This window comes from Seriola aureovittata, chromosome 19, assembly GCF_021018895.1.
Source record: "Seriola aureovittata isolate HTS-2021-v1 ecotype China chromosome 19, ASM2101889v1, whole genome shotgun sequence".
In the NCBI taxonomy this organism is placed as follows: domain Eukaryota; kingdom Metazoa; phylum Chordata; class Actinopteri; order Carangiformes; family Carangidae; genus Seriola; species Seriola aureovittata.
In genome coordinates, this window is record NC_079382.1 from 2,463,384 (window position 1) to 2,486,993 (window position 23,610).

Below are 23,610 nucleotides of genomic sequence, written 5' to 3' on the forward strand. Positions count from 1 at the left end.
TAAGTTCAAAAAAATATATTACTCACAGTACAGATGCTGGGAAAATATACTTAATAAAGTATTCAAGTAAATGAACTTTGTTAATGTCTACCCCTGGTAACAACAGGCAGTTAAAGGAGTGAAAGAGAAGTTCTGCATTTGTAAATAAATAAAGTTGTTTTATTTGAAGTATATATTACCATATCAGGGGTGGTGACTGACTTATATCATGCATTTGTTTTTATTTCTGGTTCTCAACTTTTATATAATTACGTACTGTACAATGTACAAATGTGCAAATGTATGATAATATGCATTCAACTTCACATAACAGCAACAGTTGGTTGTCAACGTTTATTTGACGTAATTGCCTGTTTTGTAACTGAACCTGTTCCTGTCGTGTGAGGAAGGCAACACCGCAAACGTTGAGCAAAGATAACAAGGACATAAACCAGCAAACTGCCCCGTTTTGTCTCGTTAACCTGCTGCCAAAAGTTATATCTTGTTGCTACAGAAGCTAGCATGCTAAAGCTAACCAGGCTCAGTTTGAGTCTTACCGGAGACTTTGATGCTGTCACTCCGCCCGGGCAGCGCTGTCTCTGGAGTCGGCATCTGGGCTTTAGAGGCCATGTCTCCCATCCTACTGTACACAAAATGACGCCAAACCAGACGGAGCCTGGAGGAGGAGACCATTGAACCAACAGCGGAACCGACACGCTCCCACAGCACACTCAGGGCTAGCTCAGCTAGGTTAGCTACATAACAGCGACATTACCTAACGTAAACACCGGTCTTGTGTAATGTGACGGTGCGCAGTTACACAACAGTGACCATAAACAAAACTGCATGCATAAATATATACCATATATATACGTATACTATTATACTTTAAATGCTTTAAGCACAAATTATGACCCTTAGCTGTAATTATTTAGACTAATTCAAAACTTTTAACTATTTTATTTGTTCTTCCATTATTTAATTGACATCACATGTTCGCCGAATTTCCCAGATTACCTTTTTATTTCTCAGTGAAGTTGGTGTGTACACTTTGAAAATGTTTACTGTCACTAATAAGTAGCATAACTTTAAATTGTGAGAGTTTTCAATGGACCTTGTTATTGCTGCAGGCCAAAATGTCCCATATAGTACTGTGCAAAAGTTGTAGGCACTTGAAGTAAAGTGCTCTTAAAAATAATTCCATAACGAGTTAGTATTTGTTAATTAACTTCATAGAAAGTGAATTAATTAAAAAAAAACGAAATCAAATCAGTATTTTCTGACACTGTCATGCTGCAAATTACTCCCTTTGAGAAATATGTATCTATTTGTTTTAATTATTATTATTATTATTATTATTTGTATTTACTTTGCGTTTTTAAGGGTAAGAGGTCCTATGTCAGGCACTGTATTGTCTAATGTTCTGTAAAATATTGTAAAAAAAAATTATCTAAATTGTTTTTTTGTTTTTTTTTTAAATCAGTATTTTCTGTGACCCCCCTTTGCCTTTTACATCAGATCTCCTTCCCACACTTGCTCGCAGTTTTTCAGGAACTTGGCAGGTAGGTTGTTCCAAGCATTTTGAAGAAGTTGCCACAGTTCCTCAGTGGACATAGTCTGTCTGTGAGTCTTCTGTCTCTGCATGTGATCTCAAACTGACTCCCTAATGTTGAGATCGGGGCTCGGCGGGGGCCAGATCATCTGTTGCAGGACTCCTTGTTGAAAAGATAGTTCTCATGACTCTGGCTGTGTGTTTGGGCTCGTTGCCCTGCTGCAGAATGGTCAGATGCCTCCCTGATGGTATTATGTGATGTATCAGAATTTAAACATCAAAAGTACTAAAAGTTTTACAGGGAGGAATCACAGGGTTTTGAGCTTTATGTCTTTTTACATCATCATTGACAGATTAGTGCTCTCTGTGGCTGTTTTTAATTGGGCTGCTCTTTAAATTGCGCAGGTGTTTTTGCATTCAGCCCCACTCTGTGCCTTTCTCCCACTGTCACCTGCATTTCTGCAACTTGGACAAATGTTTATTGTTTGTTTGTGTTCTATAGTTTGTTGTTGATGTGGGAAACAAAGTATGAAAATCACATTAAAAGCAACCAAACATTTTAATGTGAAATGGTGGTTCTGTTTTATCCATGAAAAGTTATTTTATCTAAAGTCTTAAAGATAGTTAGTGTGACCTACAATCTTAATCACAATCATTTCATTATAATCATTCTGAGTCACCGTACTGTGACCTACGTGAATGACTTTAGTCCTGTTATTTTAACTTAATTAGGCTCATCAGGCCAAGACTAAGTCATAATTTAAAAAGCAAAGTCTGCTCTCATCCGTTGTTTTGATTAATTTGTGATGCATCAAAACAATCAAAAACAAACTGAAAATACTAAGCATAAACCAGACAGGTTGGGAAATAAAGTGGTGTGAACTGAATACACACAGCAATATGAATATCAATGGATGGTGAAAAAAACTAATTTGTTGGCTGTCATGTCCTAAATTGTGTATTTGGAATTCATGTTATTGTTAAACAAGTATTAACTTCTTGTTATTGTCTTGCAATTGTATTATTATAATCCTGGATTACTGCTATAGATTTAAATTGATCTTAAGCAGGGAATTTATGCACAAAGTGTTAACATAAATATATAAATAATATGATATTAAAATACATCAGATTTCATTACATTTTTGGGAATATTACAGAAGTAAAATGTTAAAACAGTAAGACAGAGCAAAGATAAATGAGCGTGCTCATTGAATAATGAAATTAAAACTATAAATATATGACACATACAGTATAAGTAAGATAAGATGTTCCTTTATTGATCCCCGTAGCGGAAATTTAAATTGACATAGCATCACAAAAGAATAGCAGCATGGGGGGGGGGGGGGGTTGGTTGACGCAAATGAGGCTCCATAAGATGGAAGCCACTGATTATTTCATGGTCTGTGCAGTGAAATGAATGCAGAACAGCCTCCATCGGTCTACTGGTTCCCAGTGCGCTGGGTGGGGGGAGGGATGGAGGGACAGATGACGAGCCATATGGAAGAACCCGGGAGGAACGTTGCTCATGTTGGAAAAGAAAAAAATCATTTTCGGTGTCTGATTGTTCCTGTATGGTGGTGAGAATCATCAATAATTTAGCAGGCGAGCAGTTTTACATTCCACTACAGAAAATGAGTGTTATAGATGAAATGGTGTAGCCATGTTTGAAGTGTTTTTGGAAGGTACCTTTATTTTGTGATTGTCTCAGTAATGTAGTAATAAATGCAAAGGAGACTCACCTGTACACCTCAGGTGGGAGTCATCAAAAAAACAACATTTCTTCAAGCTAAAACCAGTTAAATACCAATCAGCTGGATATTATGAAATCCTCATTAAGGGGGGGGGGGGGGGGGGGGGTATTTCCACTGCCACACTCCCTTTAGACCTGAGCCACAAAATGGAGTGAAGTCTGAGATGTTGATTGGATAATAAACCAAAGGTGCGACACAAAAGGAGAGATTCTTGGAAATCTCTGGTTAATGTGGCGATATGCTCAAAAAGATAGGCCTAAATGGGTTCAATATTTCAGTATTACTGGAGGCTATACCTGTTTCTTTATGAATAGGCTGAACAGATGTCCCTGTTTATGGTGTCCTGTCCCTGGCTGAAAATGTCCCTGTTTGTAATTAAGAACAGACGTCTAGATGCTTGTTTATGCCAAGAGAGGGGGCTCGCTGTAGCTATAACAGTTTCAGAAGCTAAAACCATCATAATAAAGTTATCCAATCACATTTTTTGTTTTGTTGTCTCTAGGCAGAGAAAAGGTTAGCTGGCCCACTCATTGGTTCATAACTGGGCAGCAAACTAACAAAAAGAAACTTCAAACAAATTTAATGACTTGCTTCAAAGTTAGGGAGTCGTCATTTTATCAGTCGGCCTTCACAATAGTTTATTACAGTACAACAGTTAATATGGTAAAAATACATGACTGTCCCCCTTTTTTATAACAGGAGGATACAGTTAGCCTCCAACAAAAGAGAGAAAAATACAACAATTTTTAGCTGGAGCTAAAAAGAAGGAGTAGTTAGCATCCCCGGTAGCGTGCTGACGTAGGATCGAACCAAGAACTGGTAACAACCCACCATGCCGCCTGCTGAGGGCCGAATCTGACCTGTAAAGTTAGCAGGTGGCTGCTGTGGGCTGGAAACTCTGCCTGATCTTTTATGGACCCGCAATCAACGTGAGAACACAAACGAGTGTTGAGTTTTAAAGGATTACGTTTAGTTAGAGTTTCTGTTACAGCTTGAGGTGAGTCAGCTGCTGTTCTAAGCCTTATAAATTACATTTTAAAGGGGCTGAGGGTGTTGGTGAATGTCACCTAACAAGAGCTGCAGCCATTGTTGCATTTACAAGAAAAGAGGTCATAATATGTCCTCTGAGAAGTGTTACGTCATCATGCACAGATTGGAGGCTACAGTGACTCAGTATCGGAAAGTGACGAGACGGACTGGGGCTAGCGGGTTAGCATGTTAACTTCAGTAGAAAGAAAAGACATAATAGAGACAAGAGTTAACATTGGCGTTGCTGTCCACCACTGAAGAGTAAAGGAATGAATTTTGATCCTGAATTCACGTTTCTTCTAAACAGCTGTTAATGCTAACGTTAGCAATGTAGCAATAGCAAATCTTGCAAATAGCTGATTTAAATGCCACTTTTAGTCAAAAAGCTAGGCTACGTAATCTTCATGCTGACATTGCCCACATTTCCCAATAAGCACACAGGCGTATAATATAGGTACAAAAGTATGTGGACATCCATGTGTACCTCTGGTCCATAAACAAATGGTTTTCCTACTTCGTTGTGGATGACTGGTCTGCACAGAGCCCTGACTTCAACCCCATCTAGAACCTTTGGGATGACCTGGATCAAGCCGGGCCTCATCACCCAGTGGTGGGTGACACTTTTCTGACTGAATGGGAGCACATCCCTGCAGCCATGGTTCAACATCCAGTGCAAATCCTGAAACCAGAACAGTGGAGGCTGTTATAGCAGCACATCAGTGCCCATTGTTTAGAGATGAAATGTTCAGCTGTCACATGGGTGTCACGTTTGGGTGTTTTGGGCCATGTATTGTGTTTTTATTTAGATAACACACCGGTTTATTTGTTGCTTTTTACAATATACTGTTTCTTGGATTGAAACACCATATTAATGTCAGTTTCATTTAGAGTCAGATTGACTGGGCCCTGGTTTGGTGAGGCAGATGCTCTCACTCTCCCTCCCCCCCTCCCTCCCTCCCTCCCTCCACCCTCAGAGGAGGACTAGGGATGAAAAGCAGAGGGAGGATAGAGCTGGAAGCTGAGGATGTAAAAACCTGGCTTCAGCTGACTCCCTCTCTTTCAGAGGACCACCCCCTCCCCTCTCCTCTCCTCTTCCTCTCTTCTCTCCATCTGACTGCGCCCAACTTCTCTCCCTCCATCCTGTCACACAGCTACTGTATCCACCTCCTGACTGCACCCAGCACAAACAAACCCTGATATCTGTGGGTTTAGGATACTGCACGGCTCCAGCACTCTTCTGGGTTTGGACTATTTGTGCTATAAGATATTCTTTGGAGAAAAAACAAAACAAAACAACAACAACCAGTTTTCAATTCAGCTGCAGAAGAAGGACGATCCGACCGCCGCATTCCCCGCAACATCCCTCCGCTTCCTCCGCATCCTCAGCATCCCTGCATGGACTTCCAGAGGAGGGCAAAGCGGACCGGGCTACGCACGCCAGTCAGGTCGGTTTGAACCGCTCTGCCACCGGACAGAACTGTATTTACGGAGGACTATGGTGCTTCTTTGGGGGCATCGAACCTTAAGTAGGTGCCTGCTGATGGTTAAAAAAAAAGAAACCTGCGCCATTTATCCAGCATCCTGCCGCTGGCTGAAAGGTATTGTTCCGTTTTTACGCACGACTGTAGGTTTATTCGTTTTAATCCATTGATTTCTTTAAAGGCCTAGTGTTTTTTTTCAGACCTCCAGCAGCTCCTTTGCGCTAAATCTGCCCCTGCAAAAGCCGCAGTGAGCTGTCGTGCTCTGCGGAACTTCTTATTTCTGTCTCTTTTTTTCTGAAATATGAGCGAGAGGCTGCACACACACACACACACACACCCAGGATACACACCCAAACCCCATCACACACACACACACTAAAACCATCTAAAATGTCCTACTCTCACAGCTCACGGTGTATTAAGACAGATATGATGTTCTAATTATAAAAACAGCACACTGTTATATTATTTCATGCAGTGTGTGGGCCTACACAGATATTTATTGTGTTGTAATGTGAGTCATTTGTGTGGGTGTCTGGGCTCGAGTATTTTTTTTTTTTTTTTTTAAATATAGGCTCTAACACGGACACACACACACACACACACACACACACACACACACACGCACACACACGCCCGACCCCCACAAAGGCAGCCCCCCCCCCCCCCCCCCTTTGCATTTTAGCCTACATGAGATATCTGGGTCATTAGCATTTCAGCGGTTAATGAGGCTGCAGATGGGTCCATCTTTCCTCTCCTCTGCCGGGGAGCCGTTGGGCAGCACAGATGCTGCTGCAAATACACAAATGAGAAGAAACAAGGAAAATACAACATGTCATGATGGCTTTTTTCCTCCTTTCTTTTCTTTTTTTTTTGTTATGGATCTGACAGGACTGTGTTCTCATGTGGGATGAGGAGTAAAATCGCAGCAGCAGCAGCAACAGCAGCAGCAGCTTCCTCCCCTGCAGCTGTGTCATTAATGCAGTGGTGTATAAGAACGTGCATTATGACTGCTCCTGCTGCTGCTGGATAATGGAGGGTAATGCTCTAATGGTGCAGTGCTGCTTAAAGGACCATACCGGTATTTATTTATTTCTTTTTTGCATTATAAAAAATTATTCCTCTCGACCATTTTCCAATGCATGCTGCATTATTTTAGATTTTTTTTTTTAATGTGTTTTTTTTTCAGCTTTCCAGGAAGCCATTATTGGTTTCAAGTCATCAGTGGTATGAAAATGAATTTGCAGACAATCCATGTCGATGAACATCACGTCCTCCTTTAATGCAGCCTGTTTGAAGTTGCATTATCCTTTTATAATGTGCAGTGAGAAGTGTTGGGGATGCTATCTAACTATCTCAAGCGAGATGGTCCAAAAATAAATCAGAGGGAAGTCACATGATTAAATGCATTATAGCCTAAAAGATCATCTCTAATACAGGAAATGAAAATGTAGCTTTTTTCTCTCTGATATACTGGTCACTGTGCCGTTGTCTTCAGGCCTCTGGAAACGCTTAAAATAGGCAATTTTAAGAAGAAGAAAATCACACTTTGGTTGAGCTCTCACCTGTGAGAGGAGATTGCAAGTTGATATTTTGTTTTTTTAAAACAGAATTTTTTTAGGCTGGAAACCACTGCTTCAAGTCTGTGCAGATGTATTTTCATACCAGAGTGAGAGAGGAATGGAAACCAGTGGCTGTGGATTAATGCAAGAACTGAATCATAGCTCATTTTGGAAAATGGTGGAGTAAAACATCCAACACGCTTCAACATATGAAAATATTCAGTCAACATTGTTATTAATCTTTAATTAGTCAATATAACCAATAGATAGACTGTATAGAAGTATTGCCAATTCTGTCATTGGCTTGAATTTGAAGGTCAGCAGGATGTAATCGCATACACACTCACACCTGTGATCCACTGTAGCATCTTAAAACCCTCCTGAGCTGCTTGTCTGTTCTCAGACTGCAGGAGGAGAAAGAGAACGGCAGAAAAAAACAGTAAGAGCTGTTGTTATTCTGCCTTAATACATAATGTACTGAATGTATTCAGTATAATCAGCATTATAGATTCTGTGGTGTGGTCTGTATGCATACATTAATATGAATATTTGATATAATCAGCTTTTTATACATAGTCATAATATAAGTAAATCAGTGCAGTCAACATTCATACATTAGTGCAACCAGTATAAGCAGCTAGAATGCATATGTCATTGTTAGCAAGAAATAATCAACAGAAGTGAAGAGTGAAATGTAGAAAATGTGTGGTTTGCTTTATCTGCAGACACTGTGAGAGATCTCCAAGCTCAGTTTATGTCCTTGTTTAAAATGCATGAAATATGTTGGAAATGTTTCATATTTTCCTCATATTCAATGCCACTTGATGCTTTTGAAATGAAACATACACACACACACACACAAAAAGAAGAAGAAAGCCACACTGAAATTTTCATGACGACGACTTAATTTCTGTCAAGTCCTGTCAAGGTCGAGAAATCTGTTGGGAGGATACAACGAGGGATAAAAATTAAAAAAAAAGAAAAGTGAAAGTGACTGGGACAAAGCCCAGTGAAGCAGGACATGGGAAGCTCCAGTGGGATAAAGTGGGATAAAGACTGGAGATGGAGGAAGTGGGAAAATGGGATTGAGACGAACAAAAAAGCAGAATGTGTGGAAACTGAACAGAATTGGACCAGAGTGGGACAGAGTGATGCAGTAAAACACAGGGAATTATGGGTCGCCTCTCCTCGTGTTCACAGCGGACCTTGATTTAAATGTCCATACAATTAAGGCACGCGGTGAATGCCAAGAGAGTGACCCAATGTCAACGCTGAACTCAGTGATCAGGTTTTCTGGTGGCCAAACCGAAGACCCACAATCCTCAGCTGTAAATGATAAGTGCATTTCATAATCAACAACATGGCCGTCTTGATTGAAACAGGACAGATTTCTGAGCTGTTTTCTGGGAAACCACCATGGCTTCATGAGGAGAGGCCTGTAGCTGCAGTGGCACTGGTGGCCACTAGATGGCGCCTGTGTAACCTCCCTGCGGTGTTTTAGCCTATCAGAGTCACATGTGGTGGTTTCCGTTCCCACCCTTTTCTTTCTGGGTCCAGTAATTGTCAAAACTCATGGATTCATAACGTCACTTTGAAAACAGAGTCAGATACAGACAGACCAAATGAAATCAAAGAAACGTCACATAGTTATTGTCATGGTAATATATGATAAGTTCATGAGAGTGGGACAAGAACATTATGTACTATTTGTTTCTGTCCTACAGTGAAGTTTTAATATTTCAAATCCAATATAATTATCATTTAGGAATCAAGATTCTTGGCAACTAAAAAAAAAAACAACATCCATAAATAATCTGCTTCCATGGGGGAAAACCTCACACTCTCCATACTTTAATCTTCCCCAACATGGAAACAAACAAGGGGAAAACAGGAAGAGAAATAGATCCATGTCTGATATTCTAAAAGCAGCAGTAAATGTTGCTTCACACTTCACGTCACCAACATCGTTGTTTGTGTTTCTGTTGCGTCTCACGTCGCCCTCCTTGGATCAGCCTGTTAAACCAAAGGAAGTCTTCACTTATTGTGTCAGATCTGCAGGACGGTCCGACACGCAGGTCTAATGTCCTCATCACAGGTCATGAATCCAAACACAGTCACACGGTCACACACATTTATGACGGAAAATTACAAGTACAATGAAAAATATGAATAAAAAAGAGAAAGATAATGGATCAGTTGTTGGAAAGAGGAAACAGCGTCTTGTTTTTTTTTTTTTTTGCTTTGCTTCAGTAAAGATTCAAGTTTCGAAGGAAGCGAAAGATTAAAAACAAATGAGATAAAGGGGGATATTTTTTTACATTTTTTTGGCTTAAAATGGTCATTTTTTGGAACATGAAATAAAAGAAATTTCACTCATGGTTCCTCACCAGGACCTGGGCCAGAGGGGGGCGACCCTGTGGAATCTGACTGCCCCCTCTTAGTATTATGGATGGATTGAATAACGACAAAGACCACAAAACACTTTCAATTTGAGCTTTGTGCCCCCCTTCTTTAGGCCCCACCCCCCATGTAAGAGTTCCCAACTCCTCCTGAGATCATGTTAATCACTTTCCTCCTAATAAAACTAATGTGCAGTGGTATAATGTCAGTTTTCAGTTCTCAGTTTTAGTCTGTGTCATCGGTGTGTGATATAAATGAATATGATGTAAGTGAGTCTGTTCCCTGTCAGGAGACGTGGAGCCTTTAGCGGAGCAGGAAATCTCCTGAGTTATCACTTACTAATGTCTTTTCCCCAAACACACAGGCTGTAATATTGATTGTGGATGAACAGTGGCTCTGCTGGGAAAGATGGTGGTGTATACTCTATATACTGTAAATACTCTATATACTGTACTATATACTGTATGTAACGTAGATACAGTACAGGTACTGGGATGGCGGTGGATCACTGAGGGAATTCACAGGGTTAATCTGCAGTTATCTTGTTTTTGATATTGTTTGAATACATTTTATAAATAAAGTATTCTGATGTTTTTTTTATGTGACTCAGAGGAACGTAACATGAAACTGACTTACGTTATATGAAGATACACTTTGTAAAGCTCTATTGTATTATGGTACTTTTAATGTGAAATGACAATAAACTTAATCTGAGTCTGAATCTAAAGGTTGTGACTGTTACTGCAGCTCATTGAAACTTATGCAAAATGAACCTTTTTCTTTTTAAAACATTTATTTTTAACAAAGAATTCCCATTAACCAGTGTGAAAGTCACTTTTGTAAAACATATTTATAAGATGTGAGATCAGACAACTAAAATATGAAACAGATAATAATAATGTACATGAAGGCAATTAGAAAGACATATATAACTTAAATATAAGTAACCAGATAAATATGCTGTATAACCATGTTAATTTGCAAATTTTGCACTTCTGTATTAAGTGTTTTATTTAATATTACTATGTATTGATTATGAAGGAAAACTGGAATGATCAGGTAAGAAGGAAAATTAAGTAAATTACTGTTTAAAATGAAGAACGGGACCCAAGTTGTGAATTGATGATGTAAAAAATAAACATTTCTCTGTATGTGTCTTTTTAAACGATGAAATAAATAATGATCAATCAATTATAAATCAATTTTTCACTGTGTTTCTTTTTGTCTTTCTTCTTTTTACGATAAGGAACTGTTTTCACTGAGCATCAGGAGAATTACACTGTAACCTGATGAAAAGATAAGAAAACACATATGAATCATATATAAATAAATAAAGATTTCATCAGAGAAAACGAGTCAAATTCATAGAAAACCATCCAGAAATAATATAATAATTTAAATAGAAATGAGTGGTTTCCATCCAGTAAGGACACTGATGTAAACTGGTGTAAAAGCATGTGAATCCATGAGAGAGAGGAACTGAGTTCACTTCTTCTTATGTGAAAGTCAGAGTTTTCTGCTCTACAGCAAGCTGCCACACGTTCTTTTGCTTCGATAATAGCTTTGATTTCGTTGGTTTTTTTCTACGATGGTTTACATGTAACAAACATTAAGAAGTAAGTGACGGCATCACATGATAAAGGCATGAAAACAGAGGTTGAAAACTATCTTTTATTTGAACTTTATTTAACAAAATACATTCCATATCAAACACAGAATAAAGGCATTGCCAGAAACACCAGCATCTAAACCACACGTACACAGACACTTCAGACTCTGCACATTAAACAGTCCCTCCAACCGTCAGTACAGTACCAGTCAACTTGTTTATTTTATAGTATTATAATATATTGTGGACTAGAAAGTCTTCTGCTAAAATCTGCTCTAACCTTTGGCTTTTTATTCAGCGATGCCATCCTGAGAGAAAGTCCTTCTGATGAGAGGAAGAGGAGAAAAGAACAACACAGCAGAGGAATGTGTGAACGACAACAAATCTCATGAAAAGACCAAAGTAAAAAGTATTATCTGTCCATCTAAAGCCTGATATGTCTCATTCCTCTGTGCTGTAGAGCTCCATTGTTGTCAAAAACTATTAGAAACGAATGTGTATTCATCCGCATTTGTTGGAAATAGTGCCAACAAATGCACTTTTTACTCCTGTTTGAGTAACGTTTGCTAAGAACTACAGTGCTCAGCAGTTTAAGAAAAAACACTGAGCCTTTTCTAAAAATGAAACTACATATTTGTGACCCATTTTGGAAGTTTTACGTCTTCAGTAGGAACCAGTGGACATGGAGCACAGACACAGGCAGAGCAGGTTTTTAAATGGAATCTGTTGAAAATAACAATAATATGGAATATCAGACGCCTTATTCTTTAAATAGAATTCAAGCAAAACGCACTGACTGAAGAATAAAATATATTGATATCATTAAATTACATTCATTTTACATATTTAGATTAGATTTTAGATTATGCTGCTCGTATAGGAGCTAAAAAATGTGAAGATCAGTGTCAGTCAGTGTGTAAACTGAACCCAGTGAGACACGTTCATGTCCTTCATTCATTCATTCATGTTAATCTTTTGTTACTGTAAAGGAAATATTTAGATTTTCTTGGTCTCAAACGCTGTTTCAAAAATATTCAACCCTGAATTCTGTGAAACTTATATAATGTTTTATCTGATGTTTTCGCTGTGACGATAATCTAATGTGAAAGAATGAGGGGACGTAAAAGGTAATATTTCTTTGAATTTAACAGGGTTCATTGGACTTTTAGATTGTGTAATTATGTAATTATACAGATACTCCACGTACTGCACTCTTTAAGGAAGATTCAGATAGTTTTTAAGATTAAAATTGTCTAAAATGACTGTTAAGCTGAAAAAAGAGAAAATTAAAACAAAACAAAGGGATATAAGTTTTGTCCACATTTCAGGAAGTGCAGAAGAGGGCATTAAAACAGCATTTAGACCATGATGACATGAGATTAAATTTATATAAATGAAAAGTTGAATAAATAAATAAATTGTGGGGGAAAAAAAGTTGTTTGTTTAATGGAATCCTGGCTCAGGTCCTGTCAGAACGTTTCAGCACAAAGAGCCTCAGGAGGAAGAGGAGGGGACAGAAAATGGACGGATGGATGAAGAACTTACAGTGAAGATGAAAGAGAGTAATAAAACTAGAGGACGAAGCAGGTCTGTATCAGTGGAAGGAGAATCCAGATGTGGGCAGACCACCGCACCACTGGCTGATGAACTTCAGGACATCCTGACACTCCGGACTGTGAGTGGTCTGCAGGGGGAGAAAGACACAAACCACCAACAATCAGAAAACAGATTAAACATAACAGACACCTATTCTGATAACTGAATAGTTGTTTCTATCATTTTTCAAGCAAAAACAGAAAAGGAAAGTCAAATCTTTGCAGATTTCAGCCTCTGAAAAGAAGGTTTTCTGCTTTTCTTTGTCATAGATCAGTGTAAACTGAATATTTGGGGTTTTTTGGGGGTTGGGTCGAACAAAAAAAGACATTTGAAGACGCCACCTTCAGCTCAGTTTTTTTTTTGACAATATTTGGATGTTTCATAAACGACTAATTGGGAAAATGATCAGTGGATTGACTCATAGTGAAAACAATCGTTGGTTGCAGTACAAAAACCTTTGCTGTCACTACTGCAGATGGACGCTGTAAAAGGTATGTGCTTGTGTGTGTGTGTGTGTGTGTGTGTGTGTGTGTGTGTGCGCTAATGATACTGCGATTAGTGTGCTGACTCACTGATGTTGAGAGATGAGATGATGAAACTCAGTGAAATGAGTTTGGATTTGGTAAATGAGACATCAGACAACTTTTATTCCCTCCGTGTTCACCCATTGTCTGTGTGTGTCACAGTTGAATTAACCTCTTGAGGGACCCCAGGGTAATGGGCCCCTATGACCCTGACTGTGCTGGGAAGTTTTATTATTCCAGCTCCATCTCCTCAAATGTGAATATTTGATTGTTTTCCCATTTTTTTATGATAATAAACTAAAATATTTGGGGTTTTTGATTGTTGGTCAGCGACTTGACCGTCAGGTAATAAAGTTGTGACTCTATAAACTCATTCTGAACACTAAAACTAAAGAAGAAACTTCCCACTTACATCACAGGAACCACAAACTGATGTTTGATCTGATTATTGTGAGGAGCACCTGTGTGCATTCATTTTCATATTAATGAAGGAAACACTGATTTCCAATAAATTCCTCAAATCACTTTACACTTTAAGCTAACAGATTCTAAGTGATGTAGCATGCAAACATGTAGGTGTAAAGTATCTTTGCTTATTAATGAGCTAATCGGCTTCATTAGGAGGAAACAGATTTTTCTCAACAACAACAGTAAATGTGTAAACAGATTGTTTCTGTGTTTGTTTTCTCCATGGTGGGAAATGAAGCCTCTTGTCAATCAATTGATTATTAAAGAAAATAACTATCAGATGTATTGATAATGAAAATAGTCGTTGGTTGCTGCTGTACAGTTCTTCTGTGAAGGAATAATACAACCTAAAATACAAGAAACAATCACAACACAAACTTAAATACTTCAAATCTTAAAACTAGAGTTTCCTTAAAGACACGGCTGAAGATGGAAGATACAAATTTCTAACAAATCTGCGATTAATCAAATTTTGCAGACAAAATTAAAATGGAGTAAACCTGGGGGCCCCTGGAGGTCTGGGGGGCCTTAAACTCATATGAGGTAACTGTTAAGTCAAATTTAGATCCTTTTCTCTAAGTGTCCCTTTTAACTTCTGAGATACTGGATAGTTTTTAGACCGAGAGGGTCTGAAGGAAAAAAGAAAAGGGTTTTCACTGAACCTACTCAACCTGTGACGAGGGGTCGCAGGCAGATGCTGCTTTATCTGAAGGAGTCAAAAGCCGAAAAGACGAGAGGAAACATGAAACAACATAACCTCATGGTTCACTGACCAGCTACGATTGACACTCAGACTGTTCTTCAAAAACATCTTGAAATGACTCATGGTTAGAAGTTTTTGAAGTGAAAGTTGAGGTAAGGTAAACGGGAGAAGTTTTAGGATGAGCTGCTCATACATTAAAAAGAGAGTGTGTAATTCTGTTCTTGTTGTTTTTCATTTGCTCACAGGGATGACACGACATCTGAGTGCGAGTCTCTCCGCAGTCAAACACAGACATGATGGTTTTTTCATATCAGAAAAATCTTTTTTTTTTTTTTTTTGTCTGTGCAGGAACTGGCTGCCCTTGTGGATTGCACAATATAGACGTCATTGAAAGAACTGTGCGTCTTTCCGTCTGGTCTCACCTTCGTGGCCATGAGGAATTTGTTCCAGTCGTCCTTGTTGGCCGTTTTGCCCACAGACGAGAACTCGATCTTATTTCTCAGCACGGGGTAGCCTGGGGGCAGAAGAGCGCAGGGTGAGGGGTGCACTGTTTGTTACAGCATCAAAGTGACCTGCAGTCAAGTGATGGAACATTTTATATCACATTCAAATGTCAGGGACAAATCCTTTGAGATGAACTACATCATTTCATGGCGGTTCCTTAAACACAGACCTCAACTAAAAGCAGATTTGGATTTGAGTCAAATTCAACCTTCTCTTTGCATCTTTACAGAAAGATACACATGTTGAATATTGTGTGTAACAAAGTGGATCGTGTTTATCAAAGCACAATCATGCATGAAGATTTCTGAAGTACCAGCAAAGGGAGAGGGAACACAGTCAACAACATGGTTAATTTATTTTTATTTTTAAGTTTTTAAGTTATTTTTTTGGGGGCATTTTTGCATTTATTCAGATAGTGAAGTGAGAAAGAGACAGGAAAGTCAGGGAGGGAGAGAGAGAGAGAGAGAGGTGATGACATGCAGCAAAGGGCCACGGGTTGGCCGCTGCGGTTGGGACTAAGCCCATGTGGTCCGCGCGCTACCAAGTGAGCCACCCAGGCGCCAACAACATGGTTTATTTGATAGAAGGTAGGTAGACCTCTGAATAACCAACGACATGTTTGCTGCTTTATGGTGTTCCTTAGTATTTTTATATTTTTTTCATAAAAGAATCTTATTTCACAAAACAAGATTGAAATAATATTTTTCTTTATTATTAGTTAAAGGTTTTTTCCTGTTACATCAAACCAGTTCTCCCACAAAGAGCTTCTCGGTTTCCCTCTGATCAATTTTCAGTTTTTCAAAATTTTACCAGCTTGTGTGAGGGCCTCAACTGTCAAGTGTGTGTGTGTTTGCGCAAGTTTGCGTTTGAGTGTGTGTGTGTGTGTGTGTGTGTGTGTGTGTGTGTGTGTGTGTATTACCGGTGAGGACACAGGGCAGCGAGCGCAGGCCGGTGTTTGTAGCCACCAGCGAGGCTTCATACGAGTTCCTCTCATCTCGGGGCAGAACCTGCTCTAACCGGTGGTCCATGGAGACCATCAGCACCCAGTCACGGATCTGCTCCCGCTGGGCATCCTGTAACACACACACACACACACACACACACACACACACACACACACATTATAATATAATAAATGTAAAGCTGTAGTTTTTAAAAACTACTTAAAAAAATATTCAAATTCTTCCTGGAACTTACGAACCAGCACAAACCACTATGTTTGCATATGTTAGTATAGTTCGGATTGAACACAGCTAACGAAAGCTCATAAAATCACAGTGTCTAAAATGATTCTGAATAAAACGGTGAAAATAAAAATATAGACTTTATAAGTATAGAAATATATAATTTATTTTCATTTTTTCAACTTTTAAAGAGCTGCAGATTCTCATGTCCTCAGTCATGGCTGCATGTGGCTGCATGTGGCTGCAGTGACTTCATGTTGCTGACTGAGGCTGCTTTTCTTATTTTTGCGATGAATGTGACATTAACTGAACCAGATCTGATTCATGTCTCAACACCAACATCAGCTCCATCTACCAGTGTGACCACAGTGTTTCCTGTGGGATGTTTAGATGTGTGTGTGTGTGTGTGTGTGTGTGTGGTGAGTGGAGGTGGCGTCTCACAGTGACACAGAGTTTGGTGGGAACAGGAACTTCGAAGGGGATGTCAGTGTCGATGAAGTCAGAGTGGTCCAGAGCGTCCAGGGTCCCCTCGTCAATCGCCTGGAGACAGGAATCAGCCAATCAGAGATGAAAACAGATGTCTTTCTTCAGATCACACAATCATGACATCATGAAGTGACAAGAATCATGATGGAAATTGTAATATATCTATAACTTGTTCATAGTCAAACAATCCAATGATGTTGGTGAAGATTTCAGATCTCCATATATACTGGATGTCTTTTATTCATTAGACATTATCGGGCAACTAATCTACTTTTCTAACGTTTAGTAGATTTTAAATATTGAATAAATATGAAGCATTTCGATTTTTTCACATCTAGTGCACCAGATGATCCGTGATACTCACGTCACACAGATCCAGGAAGTGGTTGAGGAAGATGAAAGCCATGTTCTCCCAGCCAACAGCCTGCAAATGTAAGAAAATAAATAAATATAAAATAATAATAATGATCATCGCAATCTGGTTCAAAACTTCATGTATCTCCTCTTGCACGTACTTATCAAAGCTTTCAGAGGCAAATCATTGAATTATGAGGAGGAGGTCATGTGATGCAGGACTTGTATCTGCATCTATATATTGTATCTATATCTATCTTATATCTATGAAATGTGAAACTAGAGGTTTTTGTGTAGATTTGAAATTCCTGGAATATCATGACTTTTTAAAATGTATTTCAAACAAGGAACATGAGGGAATTTTATTATTAATTAATATCAAGGATATTTTACCATCTAGGAGAAAAGAAGAATTAAAAAAAACAACCTGTACTGTCCAATTTTTTTCACAAATGCAATTCTGCTTTTCACCTTAGTACCTTCTCTACAGTGGAGAACACATGCGAGAAACCAGGCAGGAGAACATTTGAACTTGCACCTAAAACTAAAACTGAATAAGAGTAAATGCATAGACACTCAAAGTGTAGGAACTGCTCTCCTCCTCTGTGACGGCTGGACCCACCCTGCAGCTGAGACCAGCCTCGTAGAAAGCCTTGTCTGCAGGAACGAGCTCAGTGTGACGTAGCAGAGACACTGACAGCTTGGCTGCTACGCTGATCTGAAAACACACAGCAAAAATAAGGAATTAATTAAGAATTAATTAATTAAGAAGAACAAGAAAAACAGTTGGTAGAGAGTTGAGCTCTGATATTCAAACATTTGTGGAGAGATGCATCACAACAAATGTTTGAAAAGAAAGAAACTATTCAAGAAGGGAAACAATTTGTTTTCGTGGAAACGTTCACTTGGAATATCAAATTTAATCATGCACATGTGAATTTAGCCCTTTATTTATTAAAAGTGAACTGAAATATTCTCAGTCTCAACAGGTGAGTTGCAGGTTTTCTGTAATTCCCTCTGAGTGTCTCTGTGTTATCTGTACCAGCTGCTCGACTCCTTTAGCGCCGGCTCGCGTGGCGTAGTAATGAGCGATCAGCAGCATCTGTTCAAAGTCCTCATGAGCTGGAGAATTGGCCTCGGCTGACTCGGACAAGTTCTCACACTGAAATCACATCAAACAGGCAATAACAGAAACAACTGAATTACAGGTTGGATTCTAGTTGTGGAACATTTATATTCCTGACAGGAAGAGTCTGAATTTTAAGGAATTTCCCAAATCGGTAAATTTAAAAGGAATGAATCCGGTTTGTTTTACATGAAAATGTTCATTAATTTCCGGATTAGACAGAGTCTTGACGTAATAAAGTTTTCTGGATTTTGCTGTGATTTACCAGCTGAAACAGGAAATTGCGGAGGTCGGCCCACATGCGGTAAGACTCTGGTCCATCAGTGTCAGGGAGGTTAATCAGATCCAGGAACAGGCGCTTGTAAATGTTAAAGTTCTACAAGTAAAAAAGGTGAAAAACATTTATCAGTTACACCTTCACAGGAGAAGTCTGAGGGTTCATGGTGTGGTTGTAGCTTTAACAATATGAACATGTAGAGTTGCAGCTTGAGAACAATCAGCTCAACTAACCTACACAAACTTTTGGTTTATGACTTTAAGTGTGATGTTAATATCTGGTGAAAAACTATGTGTATGTTTATTTTTGTGCATCTGCTTTCAGTAAAATGAACACAACTGGCATTAATTTGACCATTCAACAAGGTCTGACTTTGACATTTCATATTATTTCAACTTGAATTACTATAAGTTACATTTAGGAAGGAGGAGAGAGTTAGAGGAGTCTGCACCTGAGAGTTAGGTGGAGCTCCGTGCTGTATGTAGAGCTGCAGAGCCTTCGGGGCGTCCTCCTCCTTGATGAGGTGCGTGGCGTACAGAGCGATATACTTATGGAGGATCTTAAAGTTCTGACACAACACAACACAGAGATGATGAGGAACACTTACAGAACCACGGTCAACGTCTAATACTGACATGTTTTAATCACCAGAAGCCTTGACTGCAGGATATTCACATTGGAGCTCCAAAAAACAATAACAAGGACAATTAAGAGTGAAAGAAACATTCTTTCCCTGATTTAAGTCTTGGAAATACACAACACAATCGACAGATTTTAATGGTGGCGACATTTTGATCGCAGCAGCTGATGGAGGAGTGACTGTCTGTGATCTATACGCCACATGAAGTCACACTGACCCTCAGGTTCACTTGGTCTCGTACCTGTTTTGATGCTGTTTCCAGACACTTCTCCCACTGGCCTCTTTCTGCGTACATGTCCAAAGCTGCCATGACATCCACACCCACCAGCTGAACACATGCACATACACACAGTTTCAGTTTTATAGAAAATAGCATGAAAAAACTGGTTTTCATTCAAAGTGTTTAAACTGAATTTAGTTTGTTCATTCTCAATGAGCAACATTTACAAGGTAAAACTTAAATTTAGCAATTTTCTCATATGGGCTGCTACAAACGGGAGGAAATTTGAACTTTATTATTTATTTCTGAGGACTTCAGAAAGCCTGTAAGGTAACATAACAGAACTGTTGTGCTGTCAACACAGCTGTGCTGTGATCCACTTCTATGAAACAATACTAAAAGTACGAAATGGATAAAGACATGAAGACTTAAACTTACAAAATGTTTATTTTCTGTGACTTTTTTCTTTGACCACATGGATTTGACTCATCAAACTTACAGTATTACTCATAATGTGGCAGTATCTTCTGAAGAAACCACTACAGGAGGTCTGGTATGTAGACATACTTACAGAATCTACTTTGCCTTGATTCTTCAGATGCTCTTTGTACTTCTGGTCCACATAGTCCTCGTACCTGCCCAGGATCAGAGGCATGAGACAGAGTGAAATGGTTAAACAGATAACCACTGATTCTGGTAACAATTCCTTGTATTTCTATGAGGTTAAATGTATGTTTAAGTAAGACAGTATCACATTGAAAATACCCAGCATGCCCCTTTTCTTCTAGCGTATTTGCTTATGCAGAAAAGTGAAAGGTCACTGAGGGGTTTTAAAACAAACAAATGACACAGAGGCTTTTGAAACTTGCTAAATGAACTTTTAAAATGATATATTTAGTGTCTCCGGTTTACTTTGACTTTGGAGTAGGTAAGTGTAGGTGTTTGTGCATGTACAGTGTGTGTGTGTGAACGTGTTTCTAACCTGGGCTCCAGCTCCTTGGCGACTCTCTTGGCTTTGTTCCACTCCTCACCCTCAATGAAGACATCGATCGCATCTTTGATCAGGTCCATGTTTAAGTAAAGCTCGGCAGCCTGGAACACGTGAACACAAACACAGCAGGAGGAAAATACGAGTTGAATTAAAAACCTTTATCACAAAATTCTGAATCTGGTTCATACATGTACATTTACAGCTCTTTGTTTAAAGTATAGAGTGTTCATACATTTAGTTCTTTTTTTTGTGAGCAGGTTAAAACAAGACAATTTTTGTTTTTGTACTAAGGTGAGTGTGTGTGTGTGTGTGTGTGTGTGTGTGTGTGTGTGTGTGTGTGTTTTCACCCACAGCGTTGTACTTCCTCAGGTGTGTGAGTCGTGGTCCGACCACCTGGACCACCTCAATTGCTCGGTCTCCGCTCAGGAACTTGATGGACAACTCTGCTGCCTGGAAACACAAACACAAACAAACACACACGTTTACTAGAACCTTTGTAACAGTTTTCATTGTAATATATTTGAATAAAGGTTAAAGGTGGCAACTGACAATTATTTCCATCATTAATTCACCATTAAATTCTTTGTTTAGGTTAATCTGATAATAGTTTGGTCTGTAATACCATCAAGAAATAAACAGGTTTGAAACCAGATGGTGATGTCGTCAGATGTCTTGATCAAATGTCCAAAACCCAAATATTTGAAATTAAAAAATATAAATTAATATAAAACAGAGAAAAACAACAAACACTCAGATCTGAGGAGCCAACAAATGTTTATGTTTTGTTTGATTATTTAATTATCAGAAAAAGTTGCAGATCATTTTCCTGTTGATCAACTAAGCATCAGCTGTAATTTGCATGATGCTGATACGCATCTTTGAAATTTAAATCAAAATAAAATCAGCTGTTAGCTTTGATTAGTCAGTACATTTAATGAGAGGATTTGGAGCCATGACTGTTGCACAGCTGCTGTAGCATCCAGGTGTTTCAATGACTGTGTGTGACTGTTTCTTTGAGAACAAGTAATTGGAATAGAATCTAATGTGCAAATCTAATGAGCCACTCCAGGAAGAAACCTATTGATTTATTTGACCTTGTGACCTTTAGTCGAACACCACCAGGAGACCAAACGTTCACATTCCCAGAGGGGGAGAAAAAAAAAACTATTGATCTGTGAGACCCTTTGACCTTTTGCCTTAGCAACACCATCAGACCGACCATTCAAATGACAGATGATCTGATCTCCATCGCTCTCAGGTCAATAACACACAATATTTGCTGTGCAACGTTATGCTCCCAGCAGAAGAAAATCTATTGATACTGGTGACACAATGACCTTTCCCTTCCTCCAGCATCAGGGGAAATCCTGGCTGCTATCTGTTCTGTCATCCACCCACTGCAGTGCTGAGTGTGAGGAGCAGCTTATTAGTGAAATTTGATTGTTTTTATGTTTCTATTGTGTGTTGTGGGTTCATTTTTTGGTTTTAGTTGCTACTCATTGTAAGTTTTTGTCGTCATTTTCTTGTAACCACACAAGAGAAATGAAGAGATTTCAAACCACATTAACACATTAAGAAGCTGACTGTGAGCATTAGAAGGATTTTATTACAGCAGTTCTGCGGTGAATGATGTTATGAGCTGAGCCCGTTTTGGGTGATAACCAAGCAGCTGAAAACTGAAGTACCAAAAGCTACAGTTCCTCGAATGACCACTTGAGGCTGCTTCCAAATGCGAGTCAACCCCCACAGTCAAAGTGAAACTGTTTTTACTGGCGACCCATTATCACTGATTTAACATTTGAAAACATGTTAAAATCACATGTGAAATGTGTGGAACACATGTGCTGGCACATTGGAAACGTGGTTTTGGAACATTTTGGTGGTGTAATGTGTGAGGCCGTGTAAAGTCCCATGTGAAACCCATGTACACAGTTTGTTGTTGTTTGTTTGCATGTTTGTCAGTTCTTACATTACTGCGCTTGTTGAAAACTTCGAAAATCTGAAGTATTTGTGACATGTCACAACATGTGGTAACATGTTTTCCACGTGCTGTACATGGTACCACATGTTGAGGTGGTACCATGTGACATGTGTGATCAAATGTAGGAAACACGTGTCCACATGTGGAATGACCACATGGGACATGTGAACATGGGAAATTCATGTGGTTTTTCTGTCAGAACAAAATAGTTACTGATTGATTTTCAGTCCTGTATGACGCTGAGGGGAACTGTTGTAAACATTTTAGACAGTCTTTTTACCTTCATCCAGCACTTCTCCATCAGCGCCGTGTTGGAGTCGTCCTTCACCTTCAGGTAACACTCCACGGCCCGGGAGTGTTCACCTGACTGCTCCCACTCCCTGGCCTGTTCCAGCAGACCCTCCACACCCCTGCAACAACCAGCAAACACACACCATCACTCAAGGAGACAGAGACAAATTCATTTCATGAGGTTCATCAAAGGTAGCACACTGTCAAAAACAAGGCACTATTAAACACATTATAAATCCTGAATGAAAGACTCTTGATATCTGAGCCGATCGGCAACAAAGCAGTCATCTTGCTTTGATTTAAAATCTGTAATAATAAGAGTAATTTAATTCTTCCAACTTGCAAAAAATAGAGAAAAACCCAAGAAAAAAAAGATGAGGCATAATTACACAATGCACTGCACTGTAATTTATGCTGTAAACATACAGAGACAAAGCGTTTGCATCATATTTATTGGTCATTTTTTTCCACTTTTTCCATAACTGTCTTTGAAAAGGGGTTAACACTTATTTTCACTCCAGCTGGGTTGTAATAAATGCGGGAAACACACATTCAAATCCATAACTCTCTCTGTCTGGATTACACCTCAGATTTCAAGATTTTTCCCTGCATCATGACTCACGGGAACTATGTCCACAGTTTGTCCTTTTTAATCACTCAGGATATTTATTTCTCCACCTTGTTCTTGTCCTTGATTTCTGTCTTTGTCATTAACTCATATTTCAGTGAGATTAAAGTTATGTGCATCCTCAAGTTGACCAAGAAATTATCTATTAACCAACTAAACTTTGATCATGAGTACAGGAAATATAAGGCCTTGCACCTCTCACTTTCACCCTCCTCATCGTTGGTTTCCACTGGTAACTTTTGATGTTTTCTCCCACAGGTCATTAAAGAGG

The 23,610-nt window shown here is 39.0% G+C and overlaps 2 protein-coding genes across 3 annotated transcripts in view; both read right to left on the reverse strand.

Annotated features, from left to right (window-relative positions):
• Positions 1-775, reverse strand: part of msraa (methionine sulfoxide reductase Aa) — a 39,904-nt gene extending 39,129 nt beyond the window's left edge. The window contains exon 1 of the mRNA XM_056363152.1: positions 537-775. Coding sequence (XP_056219127.1) covers positions 537-672 — 136 coding nt within the window. The 5' untranslated portion in view covers positions 673-775. The remainder of the gene's footprint in view (positions 1-536) is intronic.
• A 10,639-nt stretch (positions 776-11,414) lies between these two features.
• Positions 11,415-23,610, reverse strand: part of ift172 (intraflagellar transport 172) — a 45,728-nt gene continuing 33,532 nt past the window's right edge. Inside the window, exons 35-49 of one of the 2 annotated variants that reach the window (XM_056363377.1) lie at positions 22,701-22,830; positions 20,791-20,889; positions 20,431-20,540; positions 20,020-20,083; positions 19,470-19,556; positions 19,040-19,156; positions 18,577-18,687; positions 18,228-18,347; positions 17,808-17,903; positions 17,196-17,255; positions 16,787-16,885; positions 16,081-16,234; positions 15,080-15,171; positions 12,912-13,050; positions 11,415-11,690 (exon numbers count right to left, since the gene is read on the reverse strand). In XM_056363377.1, the coding sequence (XP_056219352.1) occupies positions 12,961-13,050; positions 15,080-15,171; positions 16,081-16,234; positions 16,787-16,885; positions 17,196-17,255; positions 17,808-17,903; positions 18,228-18,347; positions 18,577-18,687; positions 19,040-19,156; positions 19,470-19,556; positions 20,020-20,083; positions 20,431-20,540; positions 20,791-20,889; positions 22,701-22,830 (1,429 nt within the window). In that variant the 3' untranslated portion in view covers positions 11,415-11,690; positions 12,912-12,960. Of the gene's footprint in view, positions 13,051-15,079; positions 15,172-16,080; positions 16,235-16,786; positions 16,886-17,195; positions 17,256-17,807; positions 17,904-18,227; positions 18,348-18,576; positions 18,688-19,039; positions 19,157-19,469; positions 19,557-20,019; positions 20,084-20,430; positions 20,541-20,790; positions 20,890-22,700; positions 22,831-23,610 lie in introns of both variants that reach the window. The other variant, XM_056363376.1, reaches the window with a different exon arrangement.